We start from the raw sequence: 21,799 nt of genomic DNA on the forward strand, positions 1-21,799 counted from the left end.
AGTAAAGCATATTAACCACCAAGATTTATATAGCAGGCTCAGGTTGGGCTCTGCCGGATACAGGGCGTGATCAGCCTGGTAATTAAATGTGAAAATATACTCAATTGGGAGTTATAGCTAAAGCCAGCGAGGGCAGAGAAATAATCCAGAAGGGCCTGGAGAAATTAGAAACATGGAGAGAAAATTTAATCTAGCAGGGGGAAAAAAAAGCAGAATGAGATTCAATGGCTGGAAGATGAAGCTCGACAATTTCAGAATCGAAATAAGTTGTACATTTTTCACAGGGAGGGTATTTACCCATTGGAACAGCTTACCCAGGAACATTGGGTATTCTCCATTACTTGCCATCTTTAAGTCAAGACTCAGAGATTCATAGACTTGAAGGCCAGAAGGGACCATCATAAGCCGGTGTCTCTTTCAAAAAGATACTCTCAAGCTCAACCAGAAGTTATGGACTTGATTCAGGAATGCCTGGGTGAGGTTTTCAGGCCTGTGCTACACAGAACAGCAGCCTGGATGATCACAGTGGTTCCTTCTAGCTTTAAAAATCTATGAGAATAGTAACAAAAGGCAAATTTGCTTGGAAAAATACAGCTAATAGACCAGCGTCCTGGCTGGAAGCATTGTGCAGGGAAAGGCCAGGTGGAGCTCTCACCTCCGAGAAGCACAGAGAATAGATGTGCCGTAGACTCCGACTGCAGGGAGCTGACGCTGCCCATGTGGGGAGGGGATCCCTGGACTGTACTTTATGCAAGGTATGTGGCCAGATCCCCATTACAGAAGGAGTGGACAGCTGGTGCTTCCCACCCCAGAAGGCCGGAGAGAGGCTGCCTCTTTAGTACGGGGCCTCAGGTCAGATTGGGGTCAAGGAACCAACTGGAGAAGACCCTCCCCCCTCCCTCCTTTCCAACCCCCTGCTCCCCAGTTGGGAAGGGTGCAGCAGGCCTGACACAATGAAGTGCGGCTGCCCAGGGGAGGAGCTGCATGGATGCCAATGGAATTACACCCGTGCACAGCCCCAGGGCGTGACTGAATCCCTAGGGGCAGGTTCCCCAGGCCAGTGCTATGAAGCTGGAATGCATGAGTGTGCAAGGAGCTTTCACACGCTCAGTTCCTCCCACCAGGTCAGTCGCAGCTCACTGCTCCCTTCCCCGAACGCTTTGCACCTGGAAGTGCGGCACTTGAAAGGGCTTCCATTAGCTCACTATTATCCCAGGCCTCGTGAAAGCCTCTCTTTGTAAGGAGAGAGCAACACCCTTAGAGCCTTTGATCCTTGGGCGGGCTCCAGTCAAGCGGGGGGCTAAGTGGGAGGGGCAGAGGCTCCCACTCTAAAGGGAAAGAGACAGATCCAGATATGAAAGGCCCTGACAAAATCATCCTCTTGAGAAATCGCTTAACTGACTTCCCTTGTCCCAGCTGCGGTAGATCCCCAGCCTGGGCTTACCAACACCTTCCACTCCACCCAGCCTTCCGCCTTTCCTAGCAGGGTGTCAGCTGCTCTGTCTGACCCCTTTTCACTCCTGGGCAGCTTCGTGGCTTTGCAGACACCTCTCCTTTCCTTTGTGCCTTATAGGAGCTCCCCAAGGCAAAGTGTCCTAGAATGAGAGTGACAGGATGGCCCAGTGGTTAGAGCACTAACTAGGACTTGACAGACTCTGTCTTTGCTGGTCCCTTGTAAGCCAATGACTTGTTTGACCGTGACTCTGTCTTAGGTCCTTATCTAGCCCCCTTCACTACAGCAACTGACCATCCCAATCTTGAATGTATTTACTCTCCCAACCCCCCTGTTGGGCAGGGCTAGGAGACCCCTGGGAGCAGAGAACCAGAGATGCCCATGGTCACATGGGAAGTGTGTAGCACAGCTGGGAACTGAACCCAGGTCTCACAAGGCCTAGTGCACTAACCACTGGACCATGCTGCCTTTCTGTCTTAGTAGCCCAGGAGCTTTGGAAAATCCCACCAAGTGCATCTTCAGTGCCTGGTACCTTTACAAATCTGACCCTCCTTTGATACTAGGAGGTTCTGGTCCCTGGAACACAGTGGGAGCTGGGCGATTGTTCTGCTTTAGTCTTAGCTCGGCCTCTGAAATCTTTCTTTTCGGTCACTTTTTGGGTTTGCTGATACATGGCCTGGCTTTTGAGCCTTTCTTCCCAAAGTTCAGGGTGATGGCACCATTGCTGGCGCGTGGCTAACCTTGCGGGCGCAGGGATGTGACCCGGAGCCAGAATGTGAACCCCTGCCTCATGCTGGTGAGTGTTTCCTCGTATCAGGATCACCCTCCGGCCCTAGCAGGATGATGGGGCTACATGCTTGTGCCCTCTAAGGCTAGGAATGCCAGAGTGAAGGCTGCACCCTTAACTCAGCCCCGTGAGTGTGCCTGCTTCATTTCAGTGTAGGGGTTCTCCAGAGCCAGGGCCTGTGTTTCTGGGGCACAATGCACTGGGAGAGCCCTGCTGAGACGCCTTCTCGGCCTCTGGAGCGGGTTTGTTTGCACACGGCATCTATAGCAACGAGCTGTGCTGGCCAGCTACTGCTTTCCTGCTTCCTGGAGGGTTGCTCCCATCCAGCCCTCACTGGCAAGCTCCTTCCAGACGGGGGCTGCATCTTCACCATGCATTTGGGGGCAGCTGAGGCCTGGGGGGAGACTCCACCACGGGTGCAGATCATCCAACAGCCGGTAGGTAAATCCTGGAGATCGAGCCGCAGATTAAGGTCTTGCTGAGTTGCTTATGCATGGCTGGCACTGCCTGGCCCCAGGGACGGGGCAGCTATGGGGCAGCCAGGTCTTGATTTCTTGGGCTGGGCTTCCCTTTGCCACGGTGAGAGATGGTCAGAGCACTGCGTTTCTGGCTGTTCCTCCACCCCTCTGCCAGGACTGCTCGTGACAGCGTCCGCCCCCAGGAGACCTAGTGTCCTGGGCTCTCTGACGGGGCCAGGGCTGGGGAGGAGACTAGGGTGAGACAGGGTAATCGGGGGAGGGACTGGGTTCAGGTGCGGGGGTTGGTGAGTTGGGATGGGAGTGAGCGGGATGGGGGAGCCCAGGTCAGGAGTGGGAGGGCGCTGGAGTGAGGTGAGGGTGGGAGTAGAGTACCACCTTTGAAATGCACAAACACTGGCACCCACCCCCACAAAGCAACTCCGCAACCCCCCCACCCCCAAGCCACTTTGTAGTGTCTAGTGAGAGAACATACATAGAGAAGATGGGTGACCTCGCAGGTCTCCTCACTCTTGTGACTCAAACCCTCTCTCGCACACCTGCGGTGCACTTGTATGTTGGTGGGCAGACAGTGGCTGTATCTTCAGTACTTTTGATCTGTTATTGCTTAAACTGTGGCAGTGGGAACCCTGCAGCATCTCTCGCCGGCCACAGACACTTTGAGCATTAGCTCGCCCAGTGCGGTGTGACAATAACGCAACTCTTTAGACCCACGTGAAAAAACCCCAGCAGATTAAATTATTTTTCTGTCAACTGCAAATCCATAAAAAAACAGCTAGGCCAGTCAAATACCAGCCAGGTGGTAACCCCAGGTAGGAATGCGGGGTTGGGGTGAGGGGCGGTTGGGATTGGGGTGAGGGGGGATGAGGCTGGGAGTTGGGGGGGGGGTGAGGTGGGATGAGGGGGGTTGAGGTGAGGCTGGAAGTTGTGTGGGATTGGGGTGAGGGGAGGTTGGGGTGAGGTGGGATGAGGGGGGTTGGGGTGAGGGGAGGCTGGAAGTTGGGTGGGGTTGGGGTGAGGGGGGTTGGGGTGAGGGGAGGCTGGAAGTTGGGTGGGATTGGGGTGGGATGAGGGGGGATGGGGTGAGGTGAGGCTGGGAGTTGTGTGGGATGGGGCGAGGGAGTTTGGGGTGAGGGGAGGTTGGGGTGAGGTGGGATGAGGGGGGGTTGGGGTGAGGGGAGGCTGGGAGTTGGGTGGGATTGGGGCGAGGAAGGTTGGGGTGAGGTGGGATGAGGAGGGTTAGGGTGGCGGTTTGGGCTAGGACTAGGCCTCCTTGTGAGATTCCCCCCCGACTGCTCCTGGCTCTGCCGGGTGCGAGGCCCTGTCCGGAGCCCTCGCCCGTGAGGGCAGAGGGTCATCGAGGGCTGCCCCGTGCTGAGACCTCCCAGACATGCCTGTGCTGGCGGGCTGCAGCAGGCCGGCTCTGCACCCCACATGTGGCTCGCCCTCCAGAGGGGTGGGGTGTGGCCCCTTCACCCCCACAGCTGCCTCTCCCCAATTCCCCCCTGCTCCCAGTCCTTTCTCCCCGCAATGGCCCCCTCCACCCCACAGCCCTCTCAGATTAGTTGCTCTCTGCATTGTTTTCTAGATTCCCCAACAGCCAATGACAGTATTTCAGCAGATCCCTGGGATCCTGTCTCCTTTCACTCAGCCCGTAAGGCCAGGACACGTCCGAGAAGGTAGGAGACTGTAAAACACAAAACCTTCCCTGCAAGTTCAGCAACGCTAACAAATACTCCGGCTGAAACTCTCATGCTAAAAACCAATCAGAACAATGGTTTAAATGGATATCTTTATCAATTCGAAAGAAACCAAACAGGGCACATCATCCCTTTTAAAGCAGGTACTCGTGACCCAGAGCCCACTTGGTGCCAACCTGTAGCAGGCACAGAGGGTACCTAGAGGTTTACAGGGATCCCTTGGGTCTAATGCCTACACATCAGTGCGGCAAAGCATGGCACGGAAGTCTCTACCAACAGCCAGTAAAGCACTGGTCGTCCTAGTCACTGGGAGATGTAGGTATGGGTGATATTTAAGGAGTTATGTCGCCATACTGAAAACTATGCTCTGAAATTGTGTAAGTTCAGACAGGTCACTTGAAGGTGATAAACAGATTCGGTTCAGGCAGGGGGTAGGAGAGGCTTCTCTCTCTCCCTGGCTGATCATTGGGTGTCTTACAATGTAAGTCGATCCGTATACGGTGCCACGAGCTAATCAAGGTTGTCTAGTCAAGGAGAGATCTGCAGAAAGGAACACACTGCAGGGGGTTGTCCTGTTTATGACTAAGATCAAAGAATTCGGCCTGGTCTACGCTAAACAATTAAGTCGTCTTAACTCTGTCACTCAGGGGTGTGAAAACTCCACACCCCGAGTGGTGTAGGTAAGCCAACCTAATGCCCCAGTGTAGGCAGTTCTAGGTTGATGGAAGAATTCTTCTCTTGACCTAGGCCTTGTCTACACTACACAGTTTTGTCGACAAAAGTCAGGTTTCATCGACAAAACAGTGGAGGCGTACACACTGCACTGGTCCTTCCGACAGAACTCTCCTGCTTTGCCGACAAAATAAAACCACCTTGATGAGAAGCATAGAGCTTTTTGCAGCACAGTGTGTTAGTGTGTAGACACCGCGCTTGGCTATGTCACTGTACATGGCCTCCAGGAGGTGTCCCACAATGCCCATCCTGACAGCTCTGGTCAGCAGTTCAAACTCCACTGCCCTGCACCCAGGTAGCAGGCATTCACCTCTCCCCCTTTAAAGGTCCGAGAATTCTGGAAATTCCACTTCCTGTTTGCTCGGTGAGGACAGCTCACCTCGCGTCTTCCCAGCGAGTAGGGGGCGAGTAGCACAGTGGGATAGCTACCCACAGTGCACTGTTCTCTCTGTCGATGCTAGAGCACCAACTGTGGACATGCTCCGCCGACAGAAGGAGCCCCGTGCGAACATGCACAAGCGATGTCATTACACCGTTTTTTGATTGTCGGCGTAACTTGCGTTGACGAAACAGTGTAGTGTAGACAAGGCCCTAGTGGCCATCTCTTGGGGCGGTGGCTCCCCTATGCCAACAGGAGACCTCCTCCCATCGCTGCAGGTAGTGTCTACACCAGACCACTAGAGGCGGAGCTGTGCCGCTGTAGCATTTCAAGTGTAGACAAGCCCTTAGTCTGGTATCTCTGGAGAATGAAGAGAGACACCCGGTACCTACCTAGCGGACAAGCAGCCAGCATGCTTGTCTTCAGAATGGAGGGCCAGGGCCAGCCTGTCTGTTAAACTCTGGGAGGAAGAGTCTGGTTGAGCTAATCTGTATGAGACAGGGGAATGGCTTGCTAGGTAAGTCTAAGCTCTAGAAGGCATGGTATGACTTTTTTTAAAAGTTGGAACCAGTTGTTTCCAAAACTTCTACCCGGGGGTGAGCTGGAGCCAGTTCGCACTGGTTCGCTGGAACCGGTTGTTAAATTTAGAAGCCCTTTTAGAACCGGTTCTAAAAAGGCTTCTAAATTTAACAACCAGCCAAAAGTGGTGTCTTAGGCACTGACTCCATGGGTGCTCCAGGGCTGGAGCACCCACAGGGAAAATTTAGTGGGTGCAGAGCACCCACCAGCAGCTCCCCTCCCCGTCCCTGTCCTCGTCCCCGTCCCCAACTCGCCTCCGCCCCTGAGTTCCGCTCTGCCCCACTCTGCTTCTCCGCCCTCCCCCAGCTTCCCGCAAATCAGCTGTTCATGCCGGAAGCCTGGGAGGGCTGAGAATCAAGCGGCGGCTTTGCACTCAGGCCCAGAGAGGCGGAGGCAGAGTGGAGGTGAGTTGGGGTGGGGGGACACGAGGAGGGCCGCCCGCGCTGCAGCAGGTAGCCTGGGGGGCGGGGGCGCGCAGGGGAACCGCTCACCACCCCAGCTCACCTCCGCCTCCCTGGGCCTGAGCGGGAAGCCGCTGCTTGCTTCTCAGCCCGCCCAGGCTTCCTGCGTGAACAGCTGATTCGCGGGAAGCCGGGGGGAGGGTGGGGAGGGTGTTCAGTGGAGGAGACGGAGTGGAGGTGAGCTGGGGCCGGCCGCGGGGCGGGGAGCTGCCAGTGGGTGCTCTGCACCCACAAAATTTTCCCCTTGAGTGCTCCAGCCCCGGAGCACCCATGGAGTTGGCTCCTAAGGTGCCATTTTTGATGTGATCAGTGCGGGGAGCAGCTGCTCCCCCTGCTACCCCCCTAACTTTGCTACCCCACCCCTAGGAGCCAGAGGGACCTGCCGGATGCTTCCTGGGAGCCGCCTCAGGTAAGCACCGCTGGGACTTCCCACCTTGCCCCCCGGCAGGTCCCTCTGGCTCTTAGGGGCGGGGCGGGGTGAACACCCCTACGATGGCCCACGAGACCCTCCTGCCCGGTTCTAGGGGCAGTCAAGAGATAGGGGAGGGGGGTGGATGGGGCAGGGGTCCCGGCGGGGGCCACGACCCCCTCGTGGGGTAAGGAGGGAACCGGTTGTTAAGATTTTGGCAGCTCATCACTGCTTCTACCCACTTACTATTACTTGAATCTCTGTTCAGTAAGCTTACACTTGGTTTCACCATGAATCAGTGCTGTGAACTGAGCGGAGCGGTGGTCCTGTGGTGTCTCTGGTAATCCGGGGTGCTGGTCCTTTGGGAACAGCAGATCTGGGAATTTTGCAAGTGGCCAGTGAAACGGGGGCTGGACACTCCAGGGGGATGCTCGGGGCTGGGCGTGTGCCTGTTGCTAACCAGCAGAGTGGGCAGGCTGAGAGAAAAGGGCTTGTGTTGCCCATTGCTGGTGGAGGTGGGGAGCTGACCCCTGGGAGGCACAGACAAGCCTCATGCTAGGAGCAGGTGGTAGCGAGGTGCCTCCCAACCCTGGTCATCCCCAGGAAGCATCACACAGCCGGGTTAACTGTTTCCAAGCATCTTGCTTCATGCTCTTATGAGATCACAGCTGACATCAGCTCACACTGCTCCAATTCTTGAAACCAGCTACAGGAATTCCTGACACAGCAAAGCAATGGCCGTGTCCCCTAAGATACGATTAACAGCCTCTAATCGATCTTCTCGGAGCTCCGTGCACAACAGCCAGCAAATAGCTTGGCATTAGTCAGTCGAACTGACTGTTACTCTGAGCTGAATGGCTTTGCTCGCTCATTCTCACCCAGCTCTATAGTGAGGGGTTGTTCTTTCCCCCTGGCAGATCTGATAGAGCTCATGATGATACAAAACGCCCAGATGCATCAGGTGATCATGAACAACATGACGATGGCCGCACTGACATCCTTTGGATTCAGCCCAACTCCCGCTGCTGCCCAGGTATGTGTGTCTGCCTGAGGACGGGACTGTCACACTGTCTGGAGTAGCCCACCACCGTGAGTGCCTGCCTCAGGGCAGACTGTCACAAACCAGCGCAGACGCCCCCAGCTGGTGGTGTGGTTTCTAATTAGATTTCACCAAGCCAGTAACAAATGTGTACTCCTGGATCACTATCCCAGTCTGACCATGGAGTCACAGATAGTCCCCTTGGATTCTCCAGTCTATCTTGCCACCCCGACAAACTGGACTTTGGGATAAATGGTCACTTACACCAAACATCACACCACGTTCAGGTTGCTTCCAGTCCCGAGAGCCCAGTCACTTACCTCAGATCAATTGGTACCCTAGATCTTACACCAAAGACAATGCCTGTAGCCAATTCTATAGTAAAGTAACTAAAGGTTTATTAGCTAAGAGAAAGGAATGAGAGTTATTGAGAGGTTAAAGCAGGTACAATATATGTACAGGTGAGTCACAGTCTGTAATTCCAAATGGTAGCAAAGATGTAGTAGTCTGCTAGTTTCCCAAAAGTCTCTCAGGGCTACACAGAATAACTCTGGGGATTTCTGTCTTCTCGTTCAGTTATTCTGCCCTGTTAGGATCCAGACAGTCCAGAGATGAAGGATTCCCTGTGAATCCACACTTATAGCTTCTTCTCACAGAAAGCAGGCTGCCAGGGTCACTACCCATTTGGGCTTTTCCTTTGAGGACGGAGACTGAGGAATGCATTTAGAGTCTTTGACCTCCAATCATCACACACGCAATGACCACTTGCTTTGAAATTAGCACTTTCCTGTTAAAGTTCGTCATTTGCATGCCACAAGGCTTCTGTCTCGTTTGGTGTGTTATTTAGTTACGGGGTAACACAATGTGAATGTTTGCTACATTATAACAGGCTAAAGAGTAGTAAAAACCATGCATGTAACATCCCATTAGTTTTCGTGAAGTTTAAACACTCTTCTACATTTAACAACCACTTTGATCTACACTAATACACAAGGGAATTGGCCTGGCTTCCAGCCATGCATTTGTAAGCATTCAGTGAGGCCTGGGGCTTTGGCAAGAGCTGGCCCCTAATCTGTCAGCGTCACAGAAATATTGACTAGAACTTGACCTGAGTTCACTGCCTGAGCCACTGACCTAGGTGCAGAAGGTGAGTAAGCCCCTGTCCTAGCAGCGGAATGTAAATAAGATTTTAAAATTCTTTCCCTGGAATAATCTAAGGGCATGGCTACACTTGGGAGTTAGAGTGCATTAAAGCAGCCCCGGGCGCCCTAACTCATGATGCGTGCACACTGACAAGGCACGTAGAGCACCTGGACTCTGCATCTGGAGCGCTCCTGGTAATAATCCACCTCGACGAGAAGCATAACGCTTGATGCTCCCCGGCTGGAGTGCCGTGACACCAGTGTGGACACCCTGGTCTGTTAGTGAGCTCTGATCAGCCTCCAGAAGTGTCCCACAATGCCTGTTCTGGCCACTCTGGTCATCACTTTGAACTCTACTGCCCTGCCCTCAGGTGACCAACCGTCAGACACGCCCTTTAAATTCTCTGGGAATTTTGAAAATCCCCTTCCTGTTTGCTCAGCCAGGCGTGGAGTGCTCTCAGCGAATCTTTCCAGGTGACCGTGCCTCCACGTGCCAGGCGATCCCCAGTATGGAGCAATGGTGAGGTGCAGGACCTCATCAGTGTTTGTGGGGAGGAAGCTGTCCAGTCCCAGCTGCGCTCCAGCTGTAGGAATTACGATACCTTTGGGCAGATATCAAGGGACACGATGGAAAGGGGCCATGACCGGGATGCACAGCAGTGCAGGGTTAAAGTGAAGGAGCTGCAGAATGCCTACCGCAAAGCCTGCAAGGCAAACTGCCGCTCCGGTGCTGCCCCCGCGACCTGCCGTTTCTACAAAGAGCTGGATGCAATACTTGGGGGCGACCCCACCTCCACTCCGAGTACCACCATGGACATTTCAGAGCCCAGTTCAACAAGGCAGGAGGAGGATGAAAGCGGGAGCGAGGATGCTGAGGAGGAGGGGGACAGCCCAGCATCCCTAGGTGCATGCAGTCAGGAGCTGTTCTCAAGCCAGGAGGAAGGTAGCCAGTCGCAGCGGCCGGTGCTTGGGGAAGGACAAACACCAGAGGACATGCCCGGTAAGCGGCTTTTATTTTGGGAAGCAAGTTGTTCAGTGTGGGCTCTTGGGGCAAGGGGGGTTAGGGCTGCATGCATGCCTAGATGCAGAATAGGGCGTTGATGTGCTCAGTAATCGGCCTCAGTGATCTCTTCAAAGGCCTCATGCAGAAGCTGGGCAATCCACTTGCGCAGGTTCCTTAGGAGCGCTACTGTACTCCTTGTCCCAGTCAGGCTAACATGTCCATGCCACCATTTTGGGGCTCCCGTGGGTTATGTGTGCTCGCTTTGGGATGGGCAATTTCTGCTATTGTGTAGAGTGTGCTTGTCTAGTTTAAGTATGGCTGAATCATTGCTCTGTCTGGTGTGAACAATGCTGCCTCTGTTAAGTGTTGCATTTTGGCTTTACAGATGCAACCTTGCGATCTCAGCCGTCCTTGTTCTCAACAGCCGAAAGACTCCAAAGAATTAGGAAGCGGCCACGTAGAAGAAAAGAGGACATGCTGCATGAAGTAATGCAGCAATCCCTTAATGAAAATCGAAAAGCACAGGAGTGGCAGGAGAGTGAAAGGAGGGTCCGCCAGCAGAATGCGGATCGCCAGCACCAAAGCACAGAGCGGCTGCTAAGCATCATGGAGCACCAAGCAGACTCGATCCAGGTGCTCGTAGCAAAGCAGGCGGAGGACTACCATACCCCCCGCACACAGCCCTTGTCCCAAAACTCTTTCCCTGGGGCCCCCATATCACCTCCAACCCACTTTCCCCAACATCGGGGTTCTTACCGCCACCAGCTGCTTCCAACACCTGGAGCTTCACCACCCAGCCCTGAAAACTACGACCCTTACCCTCTGCACTCACCCCCCATCACCACGCAGTAGAGCCAGCACTCATTGCACAGTACTCCAGACAGGAAGGCCGAGTATGAGAACAGGACATACGCAAATCTGTGATTGAACCATTCCCCACCCCACCCCCTTGCCTTTTCTGTTTCCCAAGCAGTTGTGTTTCTTTTCAATAAATGAATTTTTTCTTTTCAATAAATGGATATTTTGGCTTTGAAAACATTCTTTATTATTGCATTAAGTAAAAGATACCTTAGCCCAGGAAAGCAACAGGCACTGCAAGTCAGTGTAGCAAACACAGATTCCTACTAACATTGGAAGCACTGCACTTCACTCCCGTGCAGGGCACCAGACATTACTGGTGGCTTTCAGCCTCAAATTGCTCCCTTGAGGCATCCCTAATCGTTGCAGCCCTGCGCTGGGCCCCTCTAATAACCCTGCTCTCTGGCTGCTCAATTTCAGCCTCCAGGTGTTAAAACTCCAAGGTCCATGCCCGAGTGAATCTTTCACCCTTCCCTTAACAAGTGCTATGGAGGGTACAGCACGCGGATATAACCGTGGGGATGTTGTCATCGGCCAGGTCTAGCTTCCCATACAGACAGTGCCAGCAGCCCTTTAAACGGCCAAAAGCACACTCCACAGTCATTGTGCACCCAATTCTGCAGACTCAGCCTGTTGTTGAACCGCTCCTTGCTGCTGTCAAGGCTCCCTGTATAGGGTTTCGTAAGCCACAGCATTAAAGGGTAAGTGGGGTCTCCAAGGATCACAACGGGCATTTCGACTTCCCCCATGGTGATCTTCTGGTCTGGGAAGAACAGGCCAGTGTTCTGAAAGATGTGTGTGTCATGCACCTTTCCAGGCCAGCCTGCATTAATGTCAGTGAAATGCCCACGGTGATCCACAAGCACCTGGAGAACCATAGAGAAATACCCCTTCCGATTAATGTACTCGGGGGCTAGGTGGGCTGGTGCCAGAATTGGAATATGCGTCCCATCTATCACCCCCTCTGCAGTTAGGTAAACCCATTTGTGGAAAGCCAGCCACAATGTCATGCACGTTACATAGAGTCACGGTTCTTCTGAGCAGGATGCGATTAATGGCCCTGCAAACTGGCATCAACATGATTCCAGCGGTCGACTTTCACACTTGGAACTGGTCAGCAACCCATTGGTAGCTGTCTGGAGTTGCCAACTTCCAGATTGCAATAGCCACCCGCTTCTCCCCCGTCAGGGCAGCTCTCAATCTCGTGTCCTTGCGCCGCAGGGCGGGGCCGAGCTCCTCACACAGTCCCATGAAAGTGACTTTTCTCGTCCGAAAGTTCTGCAGCCGCTGCTCGTCATCCCAGACTTGCCTGACGATGTGATCCCACCACTCAGTGCTTCTTTCCCGAGCCCAAAAGCGGCGTTCCACTGCGGTGAGCATGTCCGTGAAGGCCACAGGCAATCTCGTGTCACACGCATTATGCGAGTCGACATCATCATCGGACTCCTCACTGTCAGTTTGTAGCTTAAGGAGTAACTCGACTGCCAGACGTGACGTGCTGGCGAGACTCATCAGCAGACTCCTCCGCCGTTCGGGCTCCGTTCCCGCAGACCGAAAGGGAAGGCAGCGTGCGCAGTACAAAAAACATTGAAAGATGGCACCAAATGTGGATGGAAGCCCAGGGTTTGCTGGGATGCGAAGTGATGCATCACGGGGTGTTGGGACAGGACCCAGAATGCCCCGCACTCCCTGCCCCCTTCCCACAAGCCACAGCGCCAGAATGGGAAGAGGTGCTCTGTGGGATAGCTGCCCATAATGCACCGCTCCCAATGCCGCTGAAAGTGCCGCAATTGTGGCCACACCAGTGCGCTTGTTCCTGTCAGTGTGAACACACGGCAGCGCTCTCCGAGGGCTGGTTTAACTCACAGAGCTCTAATCTGCAAGTGTAGCCATGCCCCTAGTCTTCGGAAGAGAAGAGTGAGGGGGGATTTGATAGCAGCCTTCAACTACCAGAATCATAGAATATCAGCGTTGGAAGGGACTTCAGGAGGTCATCTAGTCCAACCCCTTGCTCAAAGCAGGACCAATCCCCAATTTTTGCCCCGATCCCTAAATGGCCCCCTCAAGGATTGAACTCACAACCCTGGGTTTAGCAGGCCAATGCTCAAACCACTGAGCTAGAGGGTTCCAGAGAGGATGCAGCTCAGCTGTTCTCAGTGGTGGCAGATGACAGAACAAGGAGTAATGGTCTCAAGTTGCAGTGGGGGAGGTCTATGCTGGATATTAGGAAACGCTATTTCACTGGGAGGGTGGTGAAGCACTGGGGTTACCTAGGGAGGTGGTGGAATCTCCTTCCTTAGAAGTTTTTAAGGTCAGGCTTGACAAAGCCATGGCTGGGATGATTTAGTTGGGGTTGGTCGTGCTTTGAGCAGTGGGTTGGACCTGATGACTTACTGAGGTCTCTTTCAACCCTAATCTTCTATGATCCTATGATTCTATGATCAGGGTCACCAGCCGTAAGCTGTAAGAGCAGCCGGCAAGCCCAGCTGTGAGCTGCAGAGCCTGTGAGCGTGGGGGTGTCTTGCTGGGCTTAGGAATCAATTCTCTAAACACAGTTACCGAGGGTCAGGTAAAGCTCCAGGGGTAGCGGTCATGGCCAAGGGCAAGGAGACGCCCCACGGTGCCTTTTATTCCTTCCCTGCAGGTGAACCTGGTCCCTCTGCACACTGAAGATGAAGAAGCAGATGTGGTATTTCACCACCATTACGCACCATGCCCCAGCACCACTCCCAGCCCCCCATGGCAGCCCCTGGCACAGCCTCCAGCATGGGCACAGGAGCCCCCTAGCATACGCCATGTCGGCCTGGACCCGCACCCAGCCCCAACAGGCAGGACTCGGGAGGAGTGAGTAATGAGAATGCACCGTCACTGGGGAGCCAGCCACAGGAGGCGTAGGGAGCCGGATGCTGAGCGCTGGGGAGGTGGGCCCAGGCCAGCAGAGGGAGGAGATGCTGGTGCATGGGCAGAGAAGGGGGGTGATGGGTTTATCAAACGAGCAGGGAAGGTGGGAAACGTCCTGGTCCCAGCCGCATCAGAGTGGGAGATGGGCGGAGCCAGCTGCAGGGAATCCAAGAATTCCAGTAAATTCTCCCATTTAATTAACTACGTCCCCTCCGACCGGGTTAGAATCCCATGGACCGCACTCACCAGCTCCTCCGCCTCCTCCCACTCAGACCCCGGGCCAGTCCCTTCCGTGGAGGCAGGGAGCGGTGCAGGTGGGTGACAGGACTGGGGTGGGGGGGGCCATTCCAAGGTACATATTAAAATCCCAGCCTGGGCACTAGCAGGGGGCCTCTCTGGAGAGAGGGGTGCATGAGAGCTCCCGCACATTGCAGGAGATGTAGCCCGGCCCATAGAAGGGAATGGGGGCATGTGGAAACCAAACTGCAGCTCCCATGAGGCACTGCAGTGGGACAGACAAAGAGAAATGTTTGGTTTGGGGACATTCTGTTTTTTTACAAAAATGTGAAGTTTCCCAGGGAGCGCCATGAACACAGTCATTGGGGCAGAAACCCAATTTTCAGGCTTCCTGTTTACATGAGCAGTTTTCACCCAGCCCTTGCCACGAGGGGTGACGAAGAGCAGCCAGGGAACCCGGACAGTGGGACCTGGGGCCTCAGGGGGCAGCTAATTTTATAAGATGTAATTAACCAGACCCGCACCTTCGACATTTATGTCCTTGTGGCTAGGCACTGGGCTAGGACTCAGGAGATCCAGGTTCGATCCCTGGCCCTGACACAGACTCCCTGGGTCATGCTGGGGTAGTCACTTCATCTCTGTGCCTCGGTTCCCCAGCTGTAACGTAGGGATGGAACGTTCCCCTCTCCTGCCCGTCGCCTTCTCTGTTCACACTGTGAGCTCTTTAGGGCGGGGAGCGGCTCTCACTCTGTGTGTGTGCATGTGTGTGCGTGTGTGTGTGTGTGTGAGCAGCACTTGGCACAACTCTGTGTGTGTGTGTGCAGCACCCTGACACAACAGTGTCTGTGTGTGTGTGTGCACGCGCACAGCTCTGGGCACAACAGGGCTCCTTGCCTAGCTGGGCCCCTGGGTGCTAACTAGCACTCTGGGTGACAGGTGAAGCATCACTGGGAGATGGGCTATGCCGTGGGAGAGGGGGAGATTTAGGAGCGGGTGGGAGTGCCAGACAGGGCCTTCCTACTGTGTGAGCTCGAGGGTCTTCTCTGCCCGGGCTCTCTGCCTCCAGGACTCCCGAACTGTTCCCTCCACTAGCCCCTGCAGGCCGCGGTGGTTTGGCTTGTTTCAAGGGATGGGGAGCTCCCTCCTGCCCCCTTCGCTGCTGACTCCCTGCCCTCGCTTTGTTTCCACAGCAAAGTGGTCCCTCCGCCCCCGCCGCCCAGCGCCACGGGGACAGTGGGAGCTGACGTCCCACCAGCCACTGGTAAGGACGCCCTTCCCCACCCAAGCCTGCCCTTGGCACAGCTCCTACCTGCAGAGGTGGCCATCTCTCCCCTCCAGCTGCAGACACACCCCTTCCCCTTACGACTCCCGCCAGCCTGACGGGGATTGTGAGGGGCCCAGCCCATCTCCCCCTTCATCCTCAGTAGCACTGTCCCTGCTACCACCCTGGCTGCTAGCACAGGCCTTAACCCTCCCAGGTCCCGTGCCATTGGGCCAGCCCATGTACACAGCGCTCGCCTTCCCCTGTTGAAGGGCCAAGCCCTGGGTCAGGGATCCGAAAAGCAACAGCCCCAAGGCCCAGGAGCGGGGTCGGTAAATGCAGATTAGCTCCAGCCTGCAGCACAACCCTGTAGGGCGGGAGCCTTCCTGCTGGTGTCCCTGCCGGCTCCCCTTGGGTTCTGCTCCCACGGCCCACATGGCCAGGCCAAATCCCTCCCAGCCCTCGCTGGGTGGCTCCGGGCCCAGCGTTGGGGTCCCTCTGGCCTTGCATCCCTCTGACATCCGGGAGGGCAGGGCAGGGCCACGGGCTGCCCCCTCGCTGCACTGCCACCACCTCCCCTTTCTCTCCGCAGAGTATTACGACTACACCCAGGGCAAGCTGTGAGCCTGGCTCTGTGCCTCCTGGGAGCTCTTCTCTTCGCCTGCACCCGTGTCCCTGCCTGGCTCCAGGGATCCCTGCTGCAGCAGGTGTCCCCCCAGCCCAGCGAAGCTGGTGCGTTGGGCCCTGACCGACCGCTCTGTCCTTTGTCCCCCCACATTAATTGGACTAGCTCCAGCAGCGACGGGCTGCCATCTGATGCGTCCTCTCCCTTCTGCTGCTGCCATGGAAGGGACCTCGAGGTTCCCGGGGAAGTGGACAGTCCTGGTGTCCTGGGCCTGGGTCTCCCAGGATGGGCAGGGCTGGTGCCTGGTTGTCAGCTATGTCTGAGTGCCACCTTGGCCTGCACCATCCTTATGTGACAGCCATGCTCTTGGCCCACACACCGGGGATTGAACTGGCGCCCTCCCAAGCTAGCCGTGAGTGCCTGGAGCTGGGAGCCATGGCAGCTGTGGACAGGCCTGAGGGGGAGCTGACATACCGCTCACCAGTGGGTTACACACGCACCACTGGTATCTCCAGGGTATGAGGGAGCGAGCCAACTGCTGCCCTCTGGATCGCATTGAGATGAGCAGGAAGGCACAGGGCAGCGTCTGGCCAGCAGAGGGGCAGGTGTCACGGACTCAAAGGACCCGTGCTCTCTCCCGGCTCTGTACAGTCCCTGGGAGGAACCCCCTTTGGTGTGACAGCCCTTCTTGGGGGTCCACTCTCTCTCGGGGGTCAAGCCATAGGCCCTTCTGCCTCCTGGAACGACACCTCTCTGAGCCTTAGCACGCCTGTCTGCCATGGGCCCCCCAGGGAGTCCACTCGCTCTGGACCCTTGGGGCCTCCACGCCCAGAGGGAATAATGCAACCCTGTTCTCTAGACCGGAGTGACTCTCAGCCAGCATTAAACAGGAGGGTTTATTGAGCATCTGAACACAGCACAGGAAACTCTCAGGGCCTCAGGCCTAGCTTCCCTCAGCACAGGACATCTAGGTTTCTGCAGCCTCCAGATGGGCTCTGCTTGCTCTCCCCTCCCAGCCCAAAGACCCGCTGCTTCCAGCTGGGCATCCGATATCACTGTCCCCCAAGTCCAGCCTCTGTCCTTTGTTTTCTGTCCCAGGTAAACAGGCCTCCCTAGGCCTCCTCTCATCCATCCTTTGTTTCCCCTCTGGCTGGAACCAGCTGGTCAGGTCACCAGGGTCCTCTCTTCACAGCCAATTGTCCTCCCACTGGCCAGAAATGGCTGCGACTCCTGAGCTGGGCATCCCGGTCACCAGGTCACCAGTTGCTGGGGTACCCATTCTCCAGGCCGGTCACCAGGTCACCAGTCACTGGGGTACCCATTCTCCAGGCTGGTCACCAGTCACTGGGGTATCCATTCTCCAGGCCGTTCGCTCGCCCTCTGTAACAACAAACTCCCTCTCCCACCACCTTGTTAAACCAGTAACACCCAGGGAAACTGAGTCCCATGCCCTCCACATGCAAACCGTTGAACACCACAGAAACCTCCCTGCTTCGTCACAGCAGGCTGTGACCCAGAGTGAGCAGAAGGAGACAGGAGAGAGGAGACAGGAGAGAGAGGGCAGGGTGGAGGCTGCGGCTGGCCGAGCCCAGCAGAGCGGTGGCCAGGAGGAGCAGCCCTTGGGGGCTGGGAGCAGAACAGGAGGCAGAGCAGCCCAGTGAGGATCATAGAATCATAGAATATCAGGCTTGGAAGGGACCTCAGGAGGTCATCTAGTCCAACCCCCTGCTCAAAGCAGGCACAATCCCCAACTAAATCATCCCAGCCAGGGCTTTGTCAAGCCTGACCTTAAAAACTTCTAAGGAAGGAGATTCCACCACCTCCCTAGGTAACGCATTCCAGTGCTTCACCACCCTCCTAGTGAAAAAGTTTTTCCTAATATCCAACTTAAACCTGCCCCACTGCAACTTGAGACCATTACTCCTCATTCTGTCATCTGCTACCACTGAGAACAGTCTAGATCCATCCTCTTTGGAACCCCCTTTCGGGTAGCTGAAAGCAGCTATCAAATCCCACCTCATTCTTCTCTTCCGCAGACTAAACAATCCCAGTTCCCTCAGCCTCTCCTCATAAGTCATGTGTTCCAGTCCCCTAATCATTTTTGTTGCCCTCTGCTGGACGTTTTCCAATTTTTCCACATCCTTCTTGTAGTGTGGGGCCCAAAACTAGACACAGTACTCCAGATGAGGCCTCACCAATGTCGAATAGAGGGGAACGATCACGTCCCTCGATCAGCTGGCAATGCCCCTACATATACATCCCAAAATGCCATTGGCCTTCTTGGCAACAAGGGCACACTGTTGACTCATATCCAGCTTCTCGTCCACTGTAACCCCTAGGTCCTTTTCAGCAGAACTGCTGCCTAGCCATTCGGTCCCTAGTCCGTAGCTGTGCATTGGGTTCTTCCGTCCTAAGTGCAGGACTCTGCACTTGTCCTTGTTGAACCTCATCAGATTTCTTTTGGCCCAATCCTCCAATTTGTCTAGGTCCCTCTGTATCCTATCCCTACCCTCCAGCATATCTACCTCTCCTCCCAGTTTAGTGTCATCAACAAATTTGCTGAGGGTGCAATCCACACCATCCTCCAGATCATTAATGAAGATATTGAACAAAACCGGCCACAGGACCGACCCTTGGGGCACTCCACTTGATACCGGCTGCCAACTAGACATGGAGCCATTGATCACTACCCGTTGAGCCCGACAATCTAGCCAGCTTTCTATCCACCTTATAGTCCATTCATCCAGCCCATACTTCTTTAACTTGCTGGCAAGAATACTGTGGGAGACCGTGTCAAAAGCTTTGCTAAAGTCAAGGAATAACACGTCCACCGCTTTTCCCTCATCCACTGAGCCAGTTGTCTCGTCATAGAAGGCAATTAGATTAGTCAGGCATGACTTGCCCTTGGTGAATCCATGCTGACTGTTCCTGATCACTTTCCTCTCTTCTAAGTGCTTCAGAATTGATTCCTTGAGGACCTGCTCCATGATTTTTCCAGGGACTGAGGTGAGGCTGACTGGCCTGTAGTTCCCAGGATCCTCCTTCTTCCCTTTTTTAAAGCTGGGCACTACATTAGCCTTTTTCCAGTCATCCGGGACCTCCCCCGATCGCCATGAGGATGGTGCGGTGCTGCTGGGAGAGTCCTAGGGGAGCAGGCGCAGCGACCCATAGTGCTGGGGGAGGCAGCGGGGCCTCAGGGACAGTAGGATGGGGCTGGGGAGAGCGGTCTGAGCAGAGGCCAGGGCTGACTGGCCCTTGAGGAGGCAGGAGCTCGGAGGCCAGCTGTTGGGGGGGTCCCCAGTGGAGAGGGGGCTGGCCCAGCCCTCTAGGCCCAAGGGGCCATGTGGGGAGAGCTGTCTGCAGGGAGGGGACATGGGATCCCTGCTAGGGTGCTATGGGGCCGTGCCAACCCAGACACTGGCAGCAGAGCTGAGCCCAGACCTAAGACACACTCAAGAGGGGATGGGCATGAGGGACATGGACAACCAGGAACCCTCCTATCGAACTGTCCCTAGGGGCTCAGGGAGGAATTCCCCTCTCCTGGGCTAGTTACACCCCTGTTCTGCCAGCCCAAGGGGTGGCTCCGCCTTCATGGTGAGCCGTGGCTTCATAGCAGCTGGCCCGTGTTCTGAAACATACCCAGGGCTGGCCTGTGGGTCCGTGCTGCACCAGGCCGCTCCCTGCCATGGGGTGCTGTGCGGCTGCACCAGGCACAAAGGGGGTCCCGGCAGTAGGGTGAGGGCTGGGGGACTGTAGATGAGGCACGTGGGGCAGCCCAGGGTAAGGGCTGGCCAGGCTGCATGGCCCATGCAGGACGGCTGAGGGCCAGGCTGCCCATATCATCCTGTCCTGGGAACTTCTCTGAGGCTCCCGGAGCTGCCCCCACTCCAGCGTGGCAGGGACCTGCTGGCCACCACAGCAGGAAACCCTCAGGGAGTAAAAGGCCCAGCCAAAGGAGAGGAGCCGGGTCACTGCAGACTCCGCCCCATCCCACGGTTCATCGGGGCCTCTCCAAACAGCCCAGCCACCTGTAGGAACTGGGCTGCTGACCGAGATCACCCTGAGAGAGGGGCCCTAGGAAGGGGAAGGAGCCTTTCCTCCTGCACCTGGCAGCCAGCTCCGCTCCCAGAGACTGTGGGGGGCGGTGGGGGTGGGATGGGGGGGAATGGCCATCAGAGAGAGGGTTTGGGATGATCACATCCCCACCACCCCCAGCTGGGGGCAGGGGGTGAGGAGCAAAGTGATGGCCTCAGCTGGGAAGTTAATCCATCCAGGCCCTCTGCGATGGATCAAAGGATGGGGCACAATGGTGACTAAACTCTGTGATAAGCCCCTGGCTCCCACCCGGCAGACTCAGAGTGCGAGAGCTGGGTTTCTTTAAGGAGAAGAACACGGAGCTTAGCATGGCTCAGCTACTTCCAGAGAGCCCGTTGTGAGGAACCCAAATAACCCCCAGCCCATTGTCCCTTGTGATGGCCCATCTGGAGGAAGGGCTCCCAGGACTGGCAAGTTATCATCTCAACTGGGACAATCTGGAGGTCACAAGGTGGCAAAACAAATGAGGCTTTTGCCTCCCACACCTTGTCTAGCCTGAAAGCCCCTCCCTCCTCTAGCTGCCATGGGATCTCTACTGCATGCTCTGAGCCTGCTCCTTCTCCTGAGCCCACCACATCCCTTCCCTACATCTCCGCAGGTCACCTCAGCCTTAGGTCGCCCGCTGTGGAAAGGTCACCTGATCGGCAGGGGCGCTGTGCCATTTCTCTAGCTCTGGGATTCTCCAGTGCCTGTGTCATGAATATAGAGGGAAGGGTAGCAACCTTTATGTATGCAGTAGCATAAAATCCCTCCTTGGCAGCTGTTCTGAATCGCCTTACCTGTAAGGGGTTAAGAAGCTCAAATAACCTAGTTGGCACCTGACCAGAAGGACCATGAGGAAAGAAGATACTTTCAAATCTCGGGGGGAAGGATTTGTTTGCTGTTCTCTTTTGTTGTTCCCTCTCCAGACAGAGGGAGAAGCCAAGCAGGTACATCATTTCCTGAAAATATACCTGGAATAATCCACCTAGAACCACAGAAATTGTAAGTAGGGCAAGGAAATGCGTTAGGTTATCTTTTGTTTTGGCTTGTGAATTTTCCTATGCTGCAAAGGTAGTTCTATTCCCGTTTTTGTAACTGTGAAGCTGAGCCCAGAGGGGAATCCTCTGTGTTTTAAATCTTTTTATTACCCTGTAAAGTGACCTTCCATCCTGATTTTGCAGGTGTGATTCTTTTACTTTTTTCTTTATAATAAAATTCTTCTTTTAAGAACCTGACTGATTTCAGCGTCCTGAAGACAAAGGGTCTGGCAGGGCTGGCTCTAGGCCCCAGCTAAGGAAGCAGGAGCCTGGGGCGACCACCCGGTAGGGGCGACCCTCCGGCTGTTCTTGGGACGGCGCTCGGACTTTTTTATTTTCCTTCTTCAGCGGCACTTTGGCGGCAGCTTTTTTATTTTTTCTTCTTTGCTTCTCCGCTTGGGGCGGCAAAAAGGTAGAGCCTGCCCTGGAGTCTGGTCTGGGCTCACATTGTTAAGGCAATTGGTTGGTAGATTATTCTCAAGCGTCCCCAGGAAAGGGGGTGAAGGGGCTTGGGGGGATATTTTGGGGGGATAGGGATTCCAAGTGACCCTTCCCTAAATTTTTGTGTAAATCACTTGGTGGTGGCAGCCATACTGTCCAAGGACAAGGAAAGGAATTTGTGCCTTGGGGAAGTTTTAACCTA

General features: G+C 55.2%; 1 protein-coding gene across 1 annotated transcript; it reads left to right on the top strand.

Moving 5' to 3' along the window:
* Positions 1-773: 773 nt before the first annotated feature.
* Positions 774-21,708, top strand: PRR29 (proline rich 29). The gene is made up of 6 exons (XM_037887217.2): positions 774-2,677; positions 4,305-4,395; positions 7,894-8,009; positions 13,663-13,862; positions 15,347-15,417; positions 16,010-21,708. Exons 1-6 carry the CDS (start codon positions 2,435-2,437, stop codon positions 16,039-16,041), a joined length of 753 nt encoding a protein of 250 aa, XP_037743145.1. The 5' UTR covers positions 774-2,434; the 3' UTR covers positions 16,042-21,708.
* Positions 21,709-21,799: the final 91 nt, after the last annotated feature.

This window comes from Chelonia mydas, chromosome 27 (assembly GCF_015237465.2).
Source record: "Chelonia mydas isolate rCheMyd1 chromosome 27, rCheMyd1.pri.v2, whole genome shotgun sequence".
Classification (NCBI taxonomy): domain Eukaryota; kingdom Metazoa; phylum Chordata; order Testudines; family Cheloniidae; genus Chelonia; species Chelonia mydas.